The sequence below is a fragment of the Antechinus flavipes genome, chromosome 2 (genome assembly GCF_016432865.1).
Source record: "Antechinus flavipes isolate AdamAnt ecotype Samford, QLD, Australia chromosome 2, AdamAnt_v2, whole genome shotgun sequence".
Classification (NCBI taxonomy): domain Eukaryota; kingdom Metazoa; phylum Chordata; class Mammalia; order Dasyuromorphia; family Dasyuridae; genus Antechinus; species Antechinus flavipes.
Window position 1 is genome coordinate 282,907,786 of NC_067399.1, and position 22,916 is coordinate 282,930,701.

The window sequence follows — 22,916 nt, forward strand, 5'->3', positions numbered from 1 at the left end:
ATTATTTTCTTTGTTTCATTTAACTTTCTTACTTACATAGGAAGATGAACCACAGGAAGATGCTAAAGAATTGCAGCAGGGTAAACCATACCATTGGAGAGATTGGTCAATTATTAGAGGAAGAGACTGCTTATATATCTGGAGTGATGCAGCAGCTTTGGAATTATCTAATGGCAGCAATGGGTGGTTCAGATTTATCTTGGATGGAAAACTTGCCACAATGTATTCCAGTGGCAGTCCTGAAGGTGGATCTGATAGTTCAGGTAACAAATTACTTTCATCCTAAGATTTGTTTTCCATATTTTTAATGGTAGTTTATGTAAAGAAGTGACTTTTTAAAAAAATTCCCAATGCTGTCATGGATATATTAATCATCCAAGTTCCATATTATTAAGCGGAGCCAGCATTCAAACCTAGATTCTTTGCCTCTACAACTAACTGTAATCCTACTACACTGACTTTTTTAACCGATTATAAGATTTTCACATATGAGTAAAGTTTACCTGTGGTATGCTAGCTTTGTGCTAGATGTCTGTGAGTCCTAGAGAAATAGTATTTACATATGTAGTCTGTTTTACTCTTTGGTGGATCATGGTTGTACTCATGACCTATCCATGCACTATGGATAAAGGATCTTGTGTGGTACCCACAGCCCCACCTTTCCCCTCTGGTCTGGCTCATTCAACTCTTAACTTATCCAGAATAGATCAAAGATATATTTCCTTCCCACCCAATTAGGAAACCAATCACATGCACAGTTTTGTTGCTATCTGTCAAACTATCTCTAGTTGTTTTTTTTTAAATAATGTTTGTTTGTTTTTCTAATTATATGTAAAAACAATTTTTTAACATTCATAAAAATTTTGACTTTCAAGTTTTCTTCCTCAACTCTCCTTTCCTAAAATGAATGACTTGACTTAAGTTACAATCATGCAAAACATATTTTTTAATTAATTGTATTGTAAAAGAAGATACTGATCAAAAAGAGGGGAAAAAAACATGAAAAAAATTAAGTGAAACATTGTATCCTTTGATCTGCATTCAGAATCCATTAGTTCTTTTTTTGAATGTGGATAACATTTTTTATCATGAGTCCTTGGATATTTTATTGCTATTGTGTACAGTTTTCTCCTGGTTCTTCTCACTTCACTTTGTAACAGTTCATGTAACTCTTTCTGGGTTATTCCTGACATCAGCCTGCTGATTGTTTCTTATAGAATAATAATATTCTGTTACATTCATATTCCACAACTTGTTCAGCCATTCCCCAGTTGATGGGCATTCTTTCAATTCTTTGCTACCACAAAGAGCTGCTATAAATCTTTTTGTACAAATAGTTGCTTTCCCCCTTTTTTAGATCTCTTTGGAATAGTGGTGGTATTGCTGGATCAAAAGGTGTGCACAGTTTTGTAGCTCTTTAGACATTCTTTCAAGGTTTTAATGGTAAACAGGAGTAATCAAAACACTATATAGAAGATAAGTTGTAGGTATTAATGTAACATTTAATATAAGACAAGAGCAAGAATAAGTTATAAAAATTCACTCATTAACACTCATCAGCCAAATAACACAATATGGGAGAAAGATGAAGAGTGGGTAAGTAGAAGATTTATGACGTAAGGAGGCAGATAAGTAGGGAAAGTGAGTATCTAGAATAGCTCATGTCTCTGGGAGTTAGGCCTTAATATCCTGAATTTGTTTAAATAACACTTTGCCATACATCCTGACAGTTAAAACTCCTTAACTACTCCTCTGATGAACTTTATGGCTTTCCTGTTGGGGTTCCTGCTGCCCTTTTCTACTACTCTTGGGGTGTCCAAGCAATGACAAACTTTTAGTACATATCCACTCTTGGTAGAATGTTGAGAATATTATGTTCTCCATCACATTCATATACTATAACCTCTTAAAATATTCTCCAGTCTAATTTATTCTAATTTTTTATCACCAAAAAAAAAAAAAAAAAAAGCTGCTATTTTTGTATACAGTTCTTTTTTTCCACTTTTCTTTGATTCTTTACTTGTAATTCCTGGGCCAAAGAGTACGCATAGTTTAATAACCTTTTGGGCATAATTCCAAAATGCTTTCCAGAATGATTGGTTTCTGTGTTTTGCTTCAGTATATTGTACATTTATCTGTTCTACTTATCTCTATACTTGTCTATTTCTTATCAAATTTTTACTGATTTCTTTATAGCTTGAGAGTAGTTTGAAATCTGGTACAGCTTGGCTCCCTTCCTTTCAACTTTATTTTGATTCCCTTCATATTCTTGATGTTTTTTTTCTTCTAGATGAATTTTGTGTGTATGTGTATATATTTTGGAATTCTATAAAATAATTTTTTGTTATTTTGGTATGATGCTGAATAAATAAATTAATTTAGTGATTTTATCATATTTAGTATGTTTTGATATATACCCATGAACAATTAATATTTCTCCAGTTATATCTGCCTTTATGAAAAGAATGCTTTATAACTGTGTTCACATGATTCCTGTGTATTTCTTGACAAGGATATTCCCAAGCATTTTATACTGTCTTTAGTGATTTTAAATGGAATTTTTCTTTCTTTCTGCTACTTTTTTTGAGATAAAGAATTTTTTAAAATGCTGATGATTTGTGTGGGTTTATTTTATGTCTTGTAACTTTGGTAAAGTTATTGATTATTTGAATTATTTTTTTTAGAAGACTAGAGTGCTTTATGTAAAGCATATCTTTTGCAAAAAGTGATAATCTTGCTTTTTCTCCACATAGGCTTATTTCCTTAGCTTTATTTTTTTTTTTTTTCAGTTTAGCTAGCATTTCTAATGTGCTAGGAATGGTAATAATGTCCTTGCTTCTCCCAGTATCTTGTTGGAAAGGACTCTCTCTAGTTTATTTGCATTATAGATCAGGATTTGTTGTCAGATAACTACTACTTATTATATTGAAAAAAATTCCATCTATCCCTGTTTTCTACTGTTTTCTTTTTTTAATCAGAATTACTGTATTTTGTTAAAATTTTGTTCTTTATCTGTTGGTATAAATCTTGTATTTTCATTCTTCTAGTTACTCATATGATCTGTTCATGTTTATACTTTTTCTAAAAAATGAACCGGTTTTGCATTCCTGGTACAAATCCATGCTTTTTGTGGTATGATGCTGTAGTTTCCTTGCTAATATTTTATTAATAAGATTTTTGCGTCAATATTTAATGGTGACATTGATCTATAGTTTTCTCTGTTTTGACTCTGCCTTGGTGTAGATATCAAGACCATAATTGAGTCAAAAAAAGAATTTGGCAAGACTCTTTCTCTTAGTATTTTTTGAGACAATTTATTGTTGGAATTTGTTTTTCTATAAATCCCTATGTGCTTGGTGGCTTTTTTTTTGCATGGAGAGTTCATATATGGCTTGTTCTGTTTTAAGATAGAATTATTGTTGTCCTCTGTTACCTGTTTTGCTTATCTGGACATTTTATATTTCCGTAAATATTTATCCGTTGCCCATATTTATTAATGTTTCTGCTTTTCTACATTTGTTTTTGGTGTTTTTATGCCCCACCATGTAGTCATTTTTTTGTGAAGATACCATATGCAGCTGAGAAAAAGGCTATATTTTCCTTTCTTATTTATAACTCTTTAGAAGTCTGTCATCGCTAAAGTTTTCTAAATTACTATTCAGTTCCTTCATTTGTTTTTTATTTAATTCTTGGTAAAACTTGTTTGAGAAGAATGAATTGAGGTCCTGTGGTATTAGAACTTTTACTGTTTTATTTTCCCCTGTAATTCAGTTAGCTTTTTCTTTAAGAATTCAGATGTTATATTTAACATATATTGGATTACTTGCTGTCTAGAAGAGGGTGGGGGTAGGGGAAAGAGAAGGAGAAAAAAAATTGGACCGCAAGGTTTTGCAAAGGTGAATGTTGAAAACTTTCTATGCATGTATTTTGAAAATAAAAAGCTTATTAAAAAAGAATTCAGATGTTATGTAGTTTCTTGAAGAATTTCCTTTTAGGAGTTCGGGTGTCATTTGCTGCATATGTGTTTGTTATATTCATATTTTCTATGATAATGTTAAGAGAATTTAGTTTTTTATCTATTTTTAGTCGTATTGGTCTATTTTTTGCTGTTGCTTCTTTTTTTGAGCCCTCTGAAAAACAAATGTCCTTGTTACATGTTTAAATTAAATTACTATAATTTTCTCCCTCATTCTAAGTATAAATAAAATAATAAATAAAGCTGTGATTTGTAGCATTTGCTTCTTTCTGAGGTAAATTATCACACTTAAAAAATTTGAACTGGAACCCCAGTAGTGTAAGGACAGTCCTGCCATTGATACCCTATAATCGTTGGAGTTCCTGTGACTTCTTAATGCTTCCTCTGTTTCCTACTCTGGTTCACAACTTTAGTCTATTTTCAGTCTTTGCATGACCTGTCCCTTTTGTCTGCATATCTTTCTTCTTAGACCTATTTGGTCTGAAAAAATGACTCACGTATTTTTTTCCTTGGATTTCCTCTTAGATTTGGTCTGGTGTGCTTTCTAGATCTCTGTGGATAGGTTATTTTAAGACAATAGTTTATGTTCTTTTAAGACAAGAGCTATGTTACTTGTCTACTCTAACTCTTGTCTCTTTTGCTCCTTTCCCATTCCCATTCCTTCCCCCTTCAAATAATATTGATTCCAGTTTGACCAGTCAGTTCTCAACAAAGATAATCTTTCCTTTTCTGTTTCTTCCTCTCATACCAGTGAGTGCATCAGAGGGCAACCTAATCACCCCTCTGTAGATGATATTAGAGAATGCTGAGCCAGGTAGCCACATTTGGAGGATTCATCACGATGCTTTCAGCATCTGCAGATCCTGTCCAACTTTGAGGTAGCCCTCAAAGCTTACTTGCTTAACCTGACTTACTTAGCCTATCTTTGAAAAAATGAAAATAGTTTTATGCATAATTACCATTACTCCAGTCATTGTTCTGCATTCGAAAATGGCTTCTCAGGTGCATTCATCTAAAGGGCAATTCTCTATTGGGTCCTCGCAATAGTATGGAGCTCCATTGTCTTATTTGAGAAGCACTTTTCAAATTGATTTCATATAATTTCATCATACAGATTTTTTTGGGGGGACAATTTTGGCATTGAAAACATTCATATGAAAAAGGAATTATGCTGTTATTATGGAAATATCTTGTAAAGAAAGACAAAGCTTTAAAAGGACAAAAAGTAGCCACTTTTTTTTTCTTTATAGAAAGCAGAAGTGAGTTCTTAGAGAAGTTGCAAAGAGCTCGAAGCCAAGTAAAACCATCCACTTCAAGTCAACCGATACTTTCAGTTCCAGGACCCACTAAACTTACTGTAGGCAATTGGTCACTTACATGTTTAAAAGAAGGAGAAATTGCTATCCATAATTCAGATGGTCAACAGGCTACAATATTGAAAGAAGACCTACCTGGTTTTGTCTTTGAATCTAATAGAGGAACGAAACATTCATTTACAGCTGAAACCTCTTTGGGTTAGTATGTTTGTATTAAAATTTTGACAAGTAAGAATTCATGTAATACCTATATTCTGTATGAAAATATTGTATATTTTTTGTAGGGTCAGAATTTGTCACTGGCTGGACTGGCAAAAGAGGAAGAAAATTGAAATCTAAGTTGGAGAAAACAAAGCAAAAGGTATTTTTCAAGGAATTGTTTTTCTCTTTGTAATAAAATTATTCCCAATAAAGTTTTAAATTCCTTATTATTATTTGATAAAGTAAGTTTTATAATATAATTTTTGCTATATTTTCCTTTCTGTATTTACTATTTTCATTTAACTGTCTTCTAACTAAATCTCTTAGCTTTAAATATTCTTGTCTAAATAACGTGTTAATAATGGTGATAAAAGTTGCAATACAGCAAACAATTTAGATCTAAAATTTATAGAGATTTTTTTGGAGGGAGAGCTCTTATTCTTCTCAGTTTTGCCACTGATGATGATAACTTAATTGACATAATTTTTTTAAACAAAAATTGATATTTCTTATCCCTAGTGTGATTGTGATCCTATAATTTCTGCATGATAGAAATGAGCAGGAAAAGCATTTAGATTTGTAAAAATATTTGACCTCTGTGTTTGTTTTATATCATCATAGTTTTTACAAGTGTTGTGGGTAATAATAAACTATGACCAGGTGGGATTTATACCAGAAATGCAAGGCTAGTTCAGTATGAGGAAGATTATCAGCAAAATTAACCATATTAATAACCAAATTAACAGAAATCATATGATTATCTGAATAAATGCAGGAAGAGCCTTTGACAGAAACAATATTCATTTCTTTTAAAAACACGAGAGAGCATAGCAATAAATGGTGTTTTCCTTAAAAAGATAAGTAGCAGGGGCAGCTAGGTAGTACAGTGGATAGAGCACCAGCCCTGAAGTCAGGAGGACCTGAGTTCAAATTTGGTCTCAGACACTTAACACTTCCTAGCTGTGTGACCCTGGGCAAGTCACTTAACCCCAATTGCCTCAGCAAAAAAAAAAGTAAGTAGCATCAATCTAAAACCATAAGCAAGCATTATATATAATGAGATAAGCTAGAAGCATTCCTAGTAGAATCAGTGATGAAACAAGGTTGCCCATTATCACCACTATTATTTAATAATGTACTAGAAATGTTAGCTTTAGCAATAAGAAAAGAAAACGATTGAAGGAATGAGAGTAGGTAATGAGTAAGCAAAAGTAGCACCCTTTGCAGGTGATATGGCGGTATATTTAGAGAATTCTCGAGAATCAGCCAAAAATTACTTTTGCAATCAGCAATTTTAGCAAAGTTATAGGATATAAAATAAATCTACATAAATCATTAGCATTTCTATATGTTACTAACAAAGCCTAGCAACAAGAGATAAAAAGAAAACCCCTTTTAAATTAACTGTAGACAATATAATATATATGGGAGTTTATCTGCCAAGACAAAGCCAGGAACTGTTTGGACACAATTACAAAACATTTTTCACACAAATAGTTAGATCTAAATAATTGGAAAAATATCAATTACTTGTGGGCAGGCTAATATAATATAATATATGTTATTTATAATATAATAAAATGACAATTCTGCCCAAAATTCATTTGGGAGGAATTTCGAGGGAATTAATGAAAAAGATGTGCAAAGGAAAGTGGCTCGGCTGTACCATATGTAAAACTATATTATAAAGTCATGGTCATCAAAACCATTTGATATTGGCTAAGAAATACAGTAGTGAATCAGTAGGACAGATGAAGTTCATAAGACACAAATTACTATAGTAATTTAGTGTTTGCTAACCCTAAAAACTTAAGCTTCTGGGCAAGAATTCACTATTTGACAAAAATTTCTGGGAAAACTGGAAAACAGTATATCAGAAACTAGGCATTGACCAATAATATCTAATATCCCATACCAAGATAAGGTTGAAATGGGTTCGTGGATTAGACATAAAGGGTGACATTATAAGCATATTTGGAGAACAAGGAGTAGTCTAATACTCAGATCTTTAGAGAAAGGAGGAATTTATGGTCAAAGAAGTTATATAGATTAATAAGATATAAACTAAGGCTAAATCCCATGAAAAATAAGATGATTGGAACTTAAAAAAAGTTTTAAGTTTTTATTGATAATTGTTTATATCACCTTATTTCTTTCTTCACTTTATTAAAGCCATTTATTGTAAAAAAAATACAAAATAAGAAAAAAAGTTAATGAAAATTGAGTACATCATCTAAGCCTGATAGTCTGTATTATTCGATATCTTTAGCCTTCCACCTTTGTTTAGAAAGGAGGGAGATGCATTCTCATATTTGTTCTTTGAGACTGAGCTAGGTCATTATACTTTCTTAACATTCATTTTTCAACTTTGTTGTTGGTGGCCAACTTGCTGTTTTCATTGTTGTTTTGTTTGCTTGCTGGATTGTATTTGTTTCATCTTACTGATATGATATGAACTGATGTTCATATAAGTTTTTCTATTTTTTCCTGTACTCTTCTTTTTAGTTTATTATTTTTCTCTTCCCCAGGTACACATGAACACTTTTTAAAATCATACTTGTTCATTTCCATATGAATCTCGTTGGGAGCAAAATATCAGGACAAAAGGGAAAATGGAGTGGGAGGAGGTTAAAATAGTATGTGTTAATCTATTTTTAGTCTCCATAATTCTCTTTCTGGATGTGAATGGCATTTTCCATCCAAAATTTATTGAAATTGCCTTTTCAATAAACCACTGAGATGAACCAAGTCTGTCATAGTTGATTATCGCATAGTGCTGCTGTTGCTATATATGTTTTCCTGGTTCTGCTTGCTTGCTTACTTCACTCAGCATCAGTTCATCTTTCCAGGGTTTTCTAAAATCAGCCTGTTCATAATTTTTTATGGAATAGTAATATTCTGTTACTTTTATATACTATAACTTAATTCAGCCATTTCCTAATTGATGAACATCTACTACTCATATTCCATTTCCTTGTCACTACAGAAAGAACTGCTACAAACATTTTTGCTCACGTGGGTCCTTTTCCTTCTTTTATAATTTCTTTGGGTTACAGACCCAGTAGTGGCACTATAGGATCAAAGTGCATATCCTTTGGATTAATAACCCTTTGGGTATAGTTCCAAATTGCTCTCCAGAATAGTTGGATAGTTCACAACTCCACTAATTCTGCATTAGTATCCAGTTTTCCCACTTCCCTCCAATATTTATCATTATCTTTTCCTGTCATCTTGGAGGTAATCTCATAGGTATGATGCATTTCTCTAATTAATAGTAATTTAGAGCATTTTTTTCATATGACTATAGATAGTTTTAATTTCATCTGAAAATTTTCTGTTCATATCATCTAACCATTTATCATTTGGGGCCTCTGGAGTCTATATATCCATTGTAGTAATATTCTGTTACATTTGTGTATTATACTTTTTTTTGTTTGTTTTTGCTCTTCATCAATTGATAAGCTTCTGTTTTGTTTCCAGAAGAACATAGAATCTTAGTAACTAAAAACATTTACTCCAGTAGTAATTTTGCTTAGTAATATGTTGTTAGACAGCTGATACTCATACTTATATCAGAAATTTTACATGCACGAGTAAAAGTTATGGATCTTTTTTTAAGTTGATAGGAAAAACTAAGTTTTCCATGACTGTTAAAGAGTAAAAAAATGATAAGGCAAATTTATTAAATGTGTTGAAAAAAATTTATTGTTATTAATTTTTTGTGTTTGTTTGTGTGGTAGGTACGAACTATGGCCAGAGATTTGTATGATGATCACTTTAAAGCTGTTGAAAGCATGCCTCGAGGAGTAGTAGTAACACTTAGAAACATAGCAACTCAATTAGAATCGTCTTGGGAACTTCATACAAACAGACAAGTGAGTTTTAACAACTAATAAATTTTAACAAAAACTTTACTTTTTTTCCCTCATGAACTTGACAAATCAAAAAAATGAGTAATCCCGGATGAAGAACAGGAAAAAGGACTGCTTATGAGACTTAAAGGTCTTCCATTCATTAGATAAAGTTTGAGATTTTTTTTCCCCCTAAAATATTATCACATTTAGTATTTTAACAGTGTTGTTTGTTTTTGTTCCTTTCTCGATGTGTTTTTTTTCTCTTCGTTGTATTTTTTTTTCCTAAAATATTTTATTGGGACTTTTCTTTTTGTATCTCTTATCACTATCTCACCAACCCTGTCTCCCCAAATTTTCTTTCTCCTTGCACCTTTTTTCCAAATGAAAATTTCTGCCTTAACTATTTAAGCCATACAGATCCTTAAATTGACAGTGTCTGAAATTTTCTCATTCTATATCTATTAGCATCAACTTTGAAAGTGCGTGATTTTTTACTAGTCTTGGGGAGTTTTTGTTGAAGTTTTCTCCTTTTTTCCCTAATCTTTCATTTTTTATAATTCCTTTTTTTTTTTTTTTTTTTTTTTTTTTTCCGGCTGAGGCAATTGGGTTTAAGTGACTTGCCCAGGGTCATCCTGACTTCGGGTCTGGTGCTCCACTGTCCACCTAGCTGCCTCTAAATCCAAAGATTTAAAAAAGAAATCATTTTACAGATTCATTTTTAGTTTAATATGTTTAGATTCTCATGTCAAAACAACAAACTTTATTAAGCTGAAGTGGGATTTCCCCCCATCTTTGTATTCAGTATATAAACATAATTTGCATGTAATATAGAAATTCATTTGTTATTAGGGCTAATAACATTTGAAGTAAAATAGGAACTTTGGCCTTTATTTATTTATTTCTTTACTGTGTTTTTTTTTCTTCAGTGTATTGAGAGTGAGAATACTTGGAGAGATTTAATGAAGACAGCTTTGGAAAACTTAATTGTACTCTTGAAGGATGAAAACACTATCTCACCATATGAAATGTGTAGTAGTGGTTTGGTGCAAGCACTTCTTACTGTTTTGAATAATGTAAGTCTATTCTTAAGTATAAATGGAAATACAGGCTTTTAAAATTTTTTCTACTTGTAACCCCTTTTTGCCTGAGAAATTTTACATGATGCTAGATACATAGTATATAAAATAGATATGCAAATTAAATATTTACTACTAATAAATCATAATTCATTTTAAAGATGAAAAATTTGCATACTAATAAGATCAATGGGCTTGTTTATTTCCATATAAAGAATTAACTCTTGACAGGGTATTTGATACCTTTAATGTTGCCAAAATTTTCATGATTCCCCCATTCAGTTATACAGACCCATATCAGGACCTACAGTTTAAGAAGCTTTGCCATAGTAAATGACATCACTATCTATTATTATTAGCAATAATAATAATAGCAATAATGAATCACTATTTATACATCAGTATTTAAAATTCTCATTCTCTATAGTAAAGAATGTATTTTGCCAGGTCATCCTCAGAAACTAAAATATTAAAAGTATTTAGTTTAAACTATATAATATCTGATTTTAAAAAATTCAGTAAAATAAAAATTGAGTAATAAATTTATTGACCCCTTTTTTGTTTTTCAGCTCTAATGAATCTCTATTTTTTTTTCCTTTTCCTAATAATTGGAATAATATTTTAGTCTAGAGTTTTATCTGATTTATTGGTTCACTTCACATAGTGATAAAGATAAATAATTGCTGATGGTTTTCCATGTCCCTCAAAACTAGCTTATGACTTTCCATAAAGAAAATTAATCATTATTTTTATATCTAATAAACATGATATTTAGCCCTGTTGATCATTGTTTTGAATTTCTCTAAAATTTAATCAACCCTTAGTTTCTTTATACTTTCTTATGTGGTTATCAGTTTACTAATGTAATTTAATTAGGGGGAACTGCCTTATAAGGAATTTCATAAAAGACCTTTAGATAATAGAAATATATTGGTGGCTAAGTATATTGAATTTGTCTCATAAATATATTCTGTGCATTTTATTTTCATGACCCCAATGAGAAAAAGAATACTGTCTATAGTTTATTATATAAGATTGTTTTTCTTTTAGAGCATGGATTTAGAGGTGAAACAAGATTGTAGTCAGCTAGTAGAGAGGATCAATGTTTTTAAGACGGCCTTCAGTGAAAATGAAGATGATGAAAGGTAAAGCCACTTTTTCCTTTAATTGCTTACACAGAATAATGTAGCTGCTTAAACAGTTTGTTGTATGTTGCTTGCCCTTAATGAATAAATTTAAGTACCTTGTTCTTTATGTTTGTGTTTTAAAAAAAAAAAAAAAAACAAACTCCAGATATTGTAGAAAGAACTTTTGTTGACTATAGTTGGGGAGTTCATGATTTACTTCTGAAAGCGACTTTCTACATGATCAGGATAAGTCTCTTAATTGCTGTGAACTTCAATTTCTTTGTGCAAAAAAGGGAGTAGTTTTATCTAGAGCAACATAACTGTCTTGGGATATAATACATTTATTATTCCTTATATACTTTAAAGTATTTCTCAATACCTAATTTGTCTTGTAGTAATGGTTTAATAATTGAATTAAAATATATGTGTATTTTTCTTCATCTATTGTTTGAAAGTCAAAACCAGTTTTCAGTTACATATTACTTATGCAATGGAAACAAATGGCACAGAAGGATTTTCTTTGACGGCACAAATCTACAAATTACTAAAGCTTATTTAGATCTATGAGAAATAAAGTTGAACTATGCATAGATGCCTGTGATTCCTTAGAAGTTTGTGAAAAATAAAATATGATTTCACCACACAGAGAAAGCAGCATGACTGTGAGGTCTTTATTTAGTAGACAAGTAAGAAACCTGAATCTTTGGGTTTTAACTTTTTCTTAATAAATTCCCTCATTTGGTTCAGTTTCTGTTATTTTATCCAATTGGATAATAGTTATTAGAGAAGTATTTTATATAATTCTGGTTTTTTATCCTTTATTCAAACAATATTTTGAAATTATTATACTCTTTTAACATTTGCTTTTATCTTCATAGTCGTCCAGCAGTTGCATTAATTCGTAAATTAATAGCAGTGCTAGAATCTATTGAACGTCTACCTCTTCATTTGTATGATACTCCAGGATCTACATATAATCTCCAGGTAATCATAGATTACATAAGCTATTAAAAATGGTGAATGTTTATAGCTAAGCTGCCTATCCTTTTGCTTAAAGGTTTGTTTTTCTTTTGATTGACATTCTTGATTTTGTCAAACTTTTAAATTATTTCAGGCTCATATCCTTTTTGTAAATTGCTATAAGTATTAGTACTTTCAACTTTTATTTCTTTAATAAATTTACAAAGGAATATTTTTCGTTACATAAAAAAAGATACAGTTTTAGATTTAAGGTTTTGGATTTAGAGATAATTTTTTCCCTTCAGCAATCTTTTTATGATACTGTGATACTTGTTAGAAATTTACTTTCAGGCTAGGTGGTACAGTGGATAGAGCACCAGCCCTGAAGTCAGGAGGACCTGAGTTCAAATTTGGTCTCAGTCACTTACCACTTCCTGGCTGTGTGACCCTGGGCAAGTCACTTAACCCCAATTACCTCAGCCTTTCCCCTCCCCCCCCAAAAAAGTTACTCTATTGAAATTATGTGAGAATTCCAAGCAATTAATAGTTTGCATATGAACTGTGCTTTTCTTGATAGTATCTGCTAATTTTCCATTTATCTTGTTTTGAGAATTAATAAAAATGCTTCACTTTTACTGTTGACATGGTTTTCAAAAACTATAGAGTAAAATGATTAGTTATATTTCATAATTCTAGACTAGCAAGGCATTTTCCGAACTATTTTTCTGTACTTGTTTTAAAAAGATATTGACAAGAAGATTACGATTTCGTTTGGAACGTGCATCTGGGGAAACATCATTAATAGATAGAACTGGAAGAATGTTGAAAATGGAACCCCTGGCAACAGTTGAATCTTTAGAGCAATATCTCTTGAAAATGGTGAGCTTTATTTATTTATTTATTTTTGTCTGGTTGAACATAATGGAATTATTTGAATTGATATCGTCTATGTTTCTTGTTTTCAGGTAGCAAAGCAGTGGTATGATTTTGATAGGTCATCTTTTGTTTTTGTTCGGAAACTACGAGAAGGGCAAAATTTTGTCTTCCGGCACCAGCATGATTTTGATGAAAACGGAATCATTTACTGGATTGGGACAAATGCTAAGTAAGCAAACTATCTTTTAATGTATGCTAATTGTAATCTTATTTTGAAAGCTCCATGATTTCATAGCGGTATACCTTCTTCTGCCAATATCTATGCATATCAAAACCACTCAAAGCTTTTTACTCCATTACTGTTCTTATACATGTTTTTCTACAGTTTCTCTTTTGGTACTTTGTCCTAGGGAAAACTGTAATACCATTTTTTGCTATTTAAGTATTTGAATTTTAGAATCAAAACCTATCCATGTGTTTTTCTTTCCTTTCATAAAATAAACCTATTTTGTTATGCCAATTAACATACATGATCATACAGCTCTTTTCTGCCTTTAGTATAATAACTTGAACATAAACTAATTGGCATTGGCAACAAACTAATAGTATTTAGTGTTTGCCTATCATTCTGCAGGTATTTATTAAGCACCTATCTACCATGCACTGTGCTGGGTGCTAAATACATGGCTACAAAGAATGAAACAGTTCCACTGGCAAGGAGTTTTTTTCCTATTACAGGAGACAAGTATATATGTGATTTTATATAGTACAAATAGAAATTAAAAAATATAAATATATACAAAGTCGTTAAATACAAGGTAGTTTAGGAGGACGGACACTAGCAGTTGGGCAGGGGATAGCAAGAAAAGCATTGTGAAGAGCTTGAGCTATGTCTAAAAGGAAGAGAAAAACTCCAAGAACCTACATTTTCACAGAGAATTGCTTATCATTCAAAACACTTGAATTTTTTATTTCTTAAGTGACTTTGTTAACCAAGAGGTGATGAAGGACTGAACTAAAGTGGTAACTTTGTAAGTAGAATGACTTTGATTTAGAAGATGCTCTGAAGGAAGATGTGGCAATATTTGGCAATTTATATATTTGGAATGAGGGAACATGGGGAATTCAGAGTAATGCCAAGCGTATACACTTGAGAGATTAGGGGGAAAAAATGGGATCTTTTACAGAAACTGATAAGTTTAGAAGGGGGGGAAGTTTGTGGAGAAAGATAATTAGTTGTTTTGGATATGTTAAATTTTAAATATGTTTGGGATACAGTTTATAATGTCCAAATAACATTTAGTTTTAGGAATCACTATATTGTACTGGGAGTCATCCCCATAGAGATGATAGCTAGATCCCTAATGATTTGATTGAATGAAGTCAGCAAGAGAGTGTAAAGAAACTACCTGATTCGTATTCTTACAACTTTACATCTGCTTTGATATTCTCTGATTGACAGCCTGTATTAATATTATAGATTACTTCTTGCTCTTGGTTGTATGGACAAGAGACCTTCATTTTGTTTTTTTGTTATATGTGTTCATACCTTTTATAATCAACATTGTTTGAGATACGCATTTGAGTGGAAAATTGAGCCTATAGAGGGTTTGGTGTAAAATCTACTTGTCAAATTATTCCAGTGTGTGTATGTAGATTAAAATTGAAATCTTAAAGAGAGAAAATGATTCTTTATCTGCCACCACTTCTGTATTATTGAAAATAGATGCAGTTTTCCAAGTACAATTCAGTAAGAGTTCCCTGTTTAACTCATTTATGAGCCCAGTTCATTGTATACTTGTGACACCTATTCTGAACATCATAGCCTTCCTAACCTTATTGGCAACAGTAATTGATTTACCACATCTAGACCTTCTTGCTCCTGTCCAAATGTATTGTGTAAATTAGAACTATTAATTTAAAATTGAAAAGGACTCTGGGCTCTGACTTAAAACATAAAATAATCTATACTAGGTGGAAAAATAGGGTAATAATTTTAAAAGGCTCTCAGAGAATTGGCCAAATTAAAATCACATTTGAAGATCTCAAATAAGGGAATCATCCAGAACAATGGAAAAGGTCATAAATGAAATCTTTACCAAAAAATTTCCTGTCTTTAGCTTCACCTTAGTGTAATGTATCTTCAAAGCTGCCAAAACAATCTAGTTCCTTATTACCTATAGGATAATTACAGTAGAATATAAGCTCTTTTAATTTAGGAACTATCTTTCTTTGTTTTTGTTTCTCTAGTGCTTGATAAAATTTATTACATACAGCTTTATTGTATATTGCTTAATGATTTTTGATCAATTTAACTTCTGTTTGAATACATCTATATCTAGAGAAATGGGATACTTTTTTTTTTCCTTTTTAACACTTTGTTGATTTTCTGGGCATTGTTGAACAAGAAAAGTTTTCTGGTCAGATTTATCATGGAGTCTTATGAAATTAGGAAATAATCTAAGAAAAACTGTGTGAGGAGAAACAGATAGTCTGAAAAAAAGATCTTTAAGATTTATTTTTGGTCTAAGTCAAATACCATAATTTATATTGTTGGCCACACTCATTTTTTGTGTGGCCATGCAAACATAGTAAATTTTTTGCAAAAAATTTTTTTTCTCTTCTCTCATATTTTCATTGAGCAAATTTGAGTTGCATGCAAAAACCATTTTCCCACAGTTTCTGTACAAAACATATAGATCACTATTAGTTAAAGCCCCTTTGTTTTTTCTGAGGTTGGTAGTTAGGTGCATATTTGTAAAGACCCCATTTGTGTTACCTTAATCCCTTCAGGCTCATTTTTTCCTCAAATGCAAACATCGTTTCTCAAACAATATAAAAAATGAGAGATGAGTTTTGCAAAGTGAAGATGAGCTTCAAGGTTCATCAGTAACTTTCTGCAATACCAAGTCTAACTGTCAATTAGAGGAGATAAGCAAAGTTATGGTTGAATCACCTAGGTTTTTATAATTGTTTTAAATATATTCAAATGCATTTAATAATTAGTCATATCCAAAGATGATGAAAACATATTAAAATTTATGAGTTTGAATAATGTGAACATTGCTCCTTGTAACATTTCCATTTTAACTCATAGTTGTGTCTCTTTTTTATTGTATAAATAAATGAATGAATGAATGAATGAAATCAGTATAACTAGCACTAATAGTTTCCTAATATTTTATTTTATATCTGTTTAGAACTGCATATGAGTGGGTAAATCCAGCAGCCTATGGCTTAGTGGTGGTAACATCATCAGAAGGAAGAAATCTGCCTTATGGTCGCTTAGAAGACATCCTAAGCCGGGATAGTTCAGCGCTTAATTGTCATAGCAATGATGATAAGAATGCTTGGTTTGCCATAGATCTTGGTCTATGGGTAATTCCATCAGCGTATACATTACGTCATGCTCGTGGTTATGGAAGATCTGCGCTTAGAAATTGGGTTTTCCAAGTATCCAAAGATGGACAGAACTGGACTACTTTGTATACACATGTTGATGATTGTAGTCTGAATGAACCAGGGTTAGTTGAAGATTGGCTTTACAAATTGGGAAACTTTGTTTCTTTAAAATATAATATTTTAATAATACTTTTCTGTGAAATTTTTAGGAAAACATTTTGTAACAGTTACTGTGTTTGGAATTTGGAATATATTAATTTAAAATGTGCTTTCAGCTTATATTTTGGAGTATTAAATTGGGTATTAAAGACAGAACACAAATCAGTCACAAACATTTTTTAAGCATTTACTCCTACTATATGCTAGGCACTGTACTAAGCACTGCTTTGAAGTTAGTTTAAATACATTAATAGAAAGTATCATTTTTGCATTTTGCATATCAAATCTATTTTGAGGGCTTTTTTTTCCTGGCTTAATAACCCCATTATTGTAAGGAATTTTATATATTGGTTTCTTAGGGGAATTATAATCCCCTAAGTTTTAATGAACTGAGCAGTTCTGCCCTTTAAACTTGTGGGTGATCCTATTTTTTAATGACGATTTACAACATATTAATTAGCTAACAATATTTTGAAGTTCATTTTAAAATATGTCTTCTCAACTTTTAAAAAGGTCAACGGCAACATGGCCTCTTGATCCTCCAAAAGATGAGAAACAAGGATGGAGGCATGTGAGAATCAAACAAATGGGAAAGAACGCTAGTGGCCAAACACACTACCTCTCCTTATCTGGATTTGAACTTTATGGCACTGTGAATGGAGTGTGTGAAGATCAGCTTGGTAAAGAAATGATATGTAGTAATTTTTTCGGGTGTTGATTAAAAAATTAATAGTTTTCAAATGTGGGTTGTTTGTGACAGTGTTGGAATCGTTTTTTATAGGAAAAGCAGCTAAAGAAGCAGAAGCTAATTTAAGGAGACAGAGACGTCTAGTACGTTCCCAAGTTTTGAAGTACATGGTTCCTGGAGCCCGGGTTATACGAGGAATTGATTGGAAATGGAGAGATCAGGATGGCAGCCCACAAGGAGAAGGCACTGTCACAGGAGAACTACATAATGGTCAGTAGGTACCTATTTTGAGAATTATGGGATTTTAAAAAATGCCATATTGGCATTTTTGTCAAAACTTGGAATTGATTTCTACTTTTTTCTCTCCATTTCAGTAATATTTTGGATTTTGAATAGATATATTCTAAACTTTTTTTCAGGATGGTGAAACAATTATAATGATTTTACTGACAACCATAGTTTATTTTATGAAGAATTGAAATAGCTACTTTAGTGATTGTGAGAATTGTAAAGAAATCATCTCTGCATATTGGTTATTTTAAAAAGCGTTATTATTGTGATATGGTATAAGTAAAAATACCTAAATTTTTAATATTATTTTGTCAATGCATATAACAACTCAGATAACTTACTTTCTATCTTTCTTTTATCTTAGCAACTGTGATATTCTTATTAGTCTTTTATAATATACTGTAGATTTCTTGTCTTTCTGGCTTCACTGGGATCAAGCAATATTAATTTTTTTTTTTTGGTACTATAAATTGTATTTAAAAAACATTTTAAAAGCTTCCAGTTGCATAAGAATAAGAGTTATCTGCATGGTTGTCTTTCCTTTCTCCTGCCACTCTTTTTCTTTGTGAGGTTTCCACAAGGTTTAAATTAATAGAGTAAATTTTCTTTTGATTATTTGACCTTAATATTTATTTCCCTAAATTCAGTGTTATCTAAATAAACCTCAGTATTACATTAAGGAGTTGGTGGTGGGTTTTAGTTTGATCTATTCTATAATGCTGATCAGAACTATCAAAAATATCTAAAGCATGTGGATCCTTTTCAGTAGTCTTGTCAAATAAAAATAATAGGAAGTGAATTTTCCATTTTTTTCTTGCTCATGTACTTCAAAATAATAATCAGCTATTATGCATGGAAACCAATCATTTTTTTTAAAGCAAAAATATAAACTTTATTTGTTTTATGTTTTGGCAAACATTCTCTTTTCTCCTAATTAAGTTATTCATGAAATGAATTTTAGTGCCAAGGAAAGATCAAAGATATAATTGATTGGTCTTAATATTTAGCAATAGTCAAGTTATACCTGCTTCAACTCTACAAGAGAAATGGGTTTGACTGGGTATGTGGAGTGATAAAATTCTTCTGGGGGTTTTCGATCTCTAAGATAATAATTTCATAACAGTTATGCCCATTAGCCTTTATCTTAATGTGGATTTGTGTATGAGATATGTGTTGTAGCTTATAAAGTAAATAATTATTTACCAAGTGGTTATTAAGGTGAGAGTTGTTGTGTGTACAAGTAAATTTTCAAAGAAAATAAATTTAATCCTATTGTAAAGTCATATGAAAGACTTGTATTTTGATAAGGCATTTGGATCATCTAAAGTTGTATTCCTTTTCCATTTTTGTTTGCTTTTGCTGGAATACTTCTTCATGAGAAGAACATTCCATTATTGTCTTTTTCCACAAGTTTTCTCTTATCTTTAAAAGTTTCAGTCCTTGTTTCTTCTTGGGACTTGTGTCATACCTATATTTCCAACAACAATACAATATCATATGTTGAGTATAAACTTTTTTGTGTATGGTTAATTTTTTTTAAGGATTCTAATCTTTATTTGATTATTTTAAAAGTAGCATTTTAGTTTTTTCAAGCAACAGCAGTTCTTTCCTTTCCCTTTTCCTTCGACTCCTAGAAATAAAAATGAAAAATAGAACCTTTGAGCAGACAAGTTGACAAGCAAAACTGATACCCACGTTGTCAATATACAAAAATATATGTCTTACTCAGTTCCCTAAATCCATAGCCTCTTGGTCAGGAGACAGGTAGCTTGATTTATCATTATTATTCTGGCATCATGGTTAGTCATTGAATTGATCACTTATTAAGTGTTCCAGTGTTGTTTTTATGACATTGATGTTCTGGTTCAAATTTGTCTCTTGGACCTGGTCATTTCACTCTTTATCAGTTTATATAAGTCTATTTAGGGTTTTACTTAAATGTCCCCTTTATAAATACCTTATAATACAATAGTATATTGTGAAACTATAATTTGTGCAGCCATTCCCCAAATCATAGACACATCCTTGGTTCCAATTCTTTGGACATTAACTTTGATAAAACATTCATTATAGAGAGCTATACAAAAATAATGCAGATGGTTTTGATAAATAGTATATTACCTACTCATGGTTGGATTGAGCAAATGTAATGAACATGATAATTTTTTAAATTAGCTTGAAGATTTAATGAAATACCAATAAAAATTCCAATGGATTATTTAATATAATTAGATGAATTTATGGTAAAATATATAATAGATAGTTTATGGTAAAATTCATATGAAAAAAGTAAGTTGGGCAATATAATGAACAATTATAATAAACCAAACTAATGAAGGTAAACTATTACTATCAGATATCAAAATATTATGAAATAATAATTATGAAAACTGTTAAATATTGGGACAAGCATAGATTAATTAATGAAACAAAAGGGAGAATCCAAAAATCACATCAAATATTTGTACACGCTAAATGTTAGATAAACACATTCTTGGAAGCACTAATAAATGGAATCACTGCTAAAAATTGTTGGACAGGCATATAGAAGAAAATGAGTTTAGATCTTTCTAAGTCTTGACAATCTAGAAATGAAATCAAACTATTACCTATTCTCCCTATAGTATTTTCAGTAGTTCAAAATAAGTATTCACTTGTTAAATTTAGCATTCAACATAATAAAATCTAACTAGATCACTAATCTAAACATTTACAAAAATCCATAGAGAAAGAGAAATAGGCATGCCAGTTGCTCAGGCTTTTGAAGAAAATACTCAAGTGCTGAGTTGGACTAACGTGATATTTAAGCACTAGCAGGAGCTCTTAGTGCATACCACATCCCACCCTTAATGCAAGTTTCCCTTTCCTAAACTCTTAACCTTATTTTTTTTTTTTCTTCTGGACCACTTGTCCCAGGTTTGATGGGAGCCATTCCTAGTGTCATGAGAATCATTATTCCTCTCAGATTAGAATTCTGTATTTTCTCCTTAGAAACATTAGCTTGCTTATTAATTATCTTTATTGAACTAATAATATACTATTACCGGTAAGTTTGATAAAAGTTTGTGGAATAACCTCAGAAGCCTTTGTTATAATGTCTCTATGGGAAAATGTGTTTTTATTTTCAAAAAGTTAACTTAAAATTGAATTTTTGATAATGTAACTGATTTGTAAGTTTGGTCTTGTCTGTATGAAGAGTAACGAAAAAGGATAAAGAGCATATATTTATCTATGAAGAAAAAAATTAAATTTAACAAGTCCTAAAATACTTAAATGTCTTTACATTTGGTTTAATAATGTTTCTAAAATTTTCTATTTGTCCCCATCTCTTCTCTTTTTAAAAGAAATGTGTTAATTTCAGAGGGCTACTCTGCATACAAAGCAAATTAAGATGCTAGCCAAATAAAATGGATTAAATCCATTTAAGATTTTTTGTGAATATGCTCAAATCCATATAATTAACTCCACTGGATGAATTAGTTGCATGAATTTTTGTATATAGTCAGGAGTGTTCTAAAAGGACCAATAATCCTTAAAGCAGCCATGTATTTACTTCTTACTATTGCTAGTAATGTTCCAAGGTATTTTAAATAGCTCCAGAATTATTAAAATACTTTTCCATAGGTAGATCCTAGGAACCATTTTGTTTTTAATATTAATTACATCTGTTTAGAAACAGATAAAAACATGAAACTTTTGGGGACCATATGTTACCTCATTATTAATAGTTAGGAAGTGTGTTGGTTTTACATTTACAAATTATTTTATATATGTCCCTTCATTTGATCCTCACAACAGCCTTGTGTGGGAGATGCTATTTCCACCCCCTTATTTAGGTGAGAAAGTTAATGCAAAGAGAGGTTAAATGACTTGTTCAGGATGACGTGATATCTGAGACAGGATTTAGGATAAGGTCTTTCTCATTCCTAGTCTTAACATTTTATCTACTGTGCTCCCTACCTGCCTCCTATATATTTTTAAATTTGAAAATAAAACATAGCTTTCTTATATTTAAGAAAAGAAAGTATGTAGTACACAGCTTTCTTCATATATGAAATGCTTAGATTATAAATCTTCAAAATTGTTAAACTATTTTCTTTTTAAGATCAATTTAATGTTCAACTCAACTTTAAATTTTAATTATCTTTATTTTATATTAAAATGGTTTCTTTTTCAGGTACATAGTAATACAAATGGAAAAATTACAGTTTAATTCATTTTACAATATCATTAATAATATAACTTTAATAACAGATCAAATCACTGAATTTGAAATTTTCTGTGCCTAATTCATCTTATAAAGATGAATGTACTAAAAAAAAGAATCTTTGAGCTTCAAAATCTGAGCAAAATGACAAAAACTATCATTACCTTAAAACTTTAATGTTTTATTTGTAATATTCTCCCATGGATTGGTAAAGATTTAAAGACTACTTTCAATATGTGCAAAATCAGTGAACCAGAGGGTGTTGTTTTGTTTTTGTTTTGTTTTTAATGTGATTTTGTGTTTTCAGAGAGATGGGACCACTTGACTGTATAATTTTACTTAGCATAGTTTAAAAAAAAAAAAAGGTTTGTTAATTTCTGAATTTGCTTAAAATGTAGGATTTTTTCCCCTGTGCTTTTATAAAATAACATTTTCATTTTGTGTGTATGTGTATATATATATATATATATATATAATCAAAATGAATTGTCAGAAAGTAAAAATAATATACCAGGTGAAATATTTTGTGAAAATTTTGTTTGAAATATTTTGCTCAGAATAGTTTTTTAAAAAAATAATTAACTTAGAAGAATTTACTTTTCTGTAGTACTTGATGGTTTTGTAAAACATTTTTCTTGTAGTAGTCATAAACTAAGATAGTTTAAGCTCAGAAAGATCAGTGATTTGCTTATAATCACACAGCCAGTGGAACCCAGGTTTCCCTCCAATTCCAGCATTTGTTCTTCTGTTCTGTTGTGAATGATATGACCCAAAGAATACTGG

General features: G+C 30.8%; 1 protein-coding gene across 4 annotated transcripts in view; it reads left to right on the plus strand.

The window, feature by feature from the left end:
- The window catches only part of HECTD1 (HECT domain E3 ubiquitin protein ligase 1), an 89,131-nt gene that overhangs the window by 43,947 nt on the left and 22,268 nt on the right, over positions 1 to 22,916 (plus strand). For all 4 annotated transcript variants that reach the window (XM_051977288.1, XM_051977289.1, XM_051977292.1 and 1 more), the window contains exons 13-24: positions 41 to 263; positions 5,227 to 5,490; positions 5,577 to 5,653; positions 9,234 to 9,368; positions 10,274 to 10,420; positions 11,474 to 11,568; positions 12,429 to 12,534; positions 13,255 to 13,389; positions 13,476 to 13,615; positions 16,587 to 16,910; positions 17,461 to 17,627; positions 17,729 to 17,905. In XM_051977288.1, coding sequence (XP_051833248.1) covers positions 41 to 263; positions 5,227 to 5,490; positions 5,577 to 5,653; positions 9,234 to 9,368; positions 10,274 to 10,420; positions 11,474 to 11,568; positions 12,429 to 12,534; positions 13,255 to 13,389; positions 13,476 to 13,615; positions 16,587 to 16,910; positions 17,461 to 17,627; positions 17,729 to 17,905 — 1,990 coding nt within the window. The remainder of the gene's footprint in view (positions 1 to 40; positions 264 to 5,226; positions 5,491 to 5,576; positions 5,654 to 9,233; positions 9,369 to 10,273; positions 10,421 to 11,473; positions 11,569 to 12,428; positions 12,535 to 13,254; positions 13,390 to 13,475; positions 13,616 to 16,586; positions 16,911 to 17,460; positions 17,628 to 17,728; positions 17,906 to 22,916) is intronic.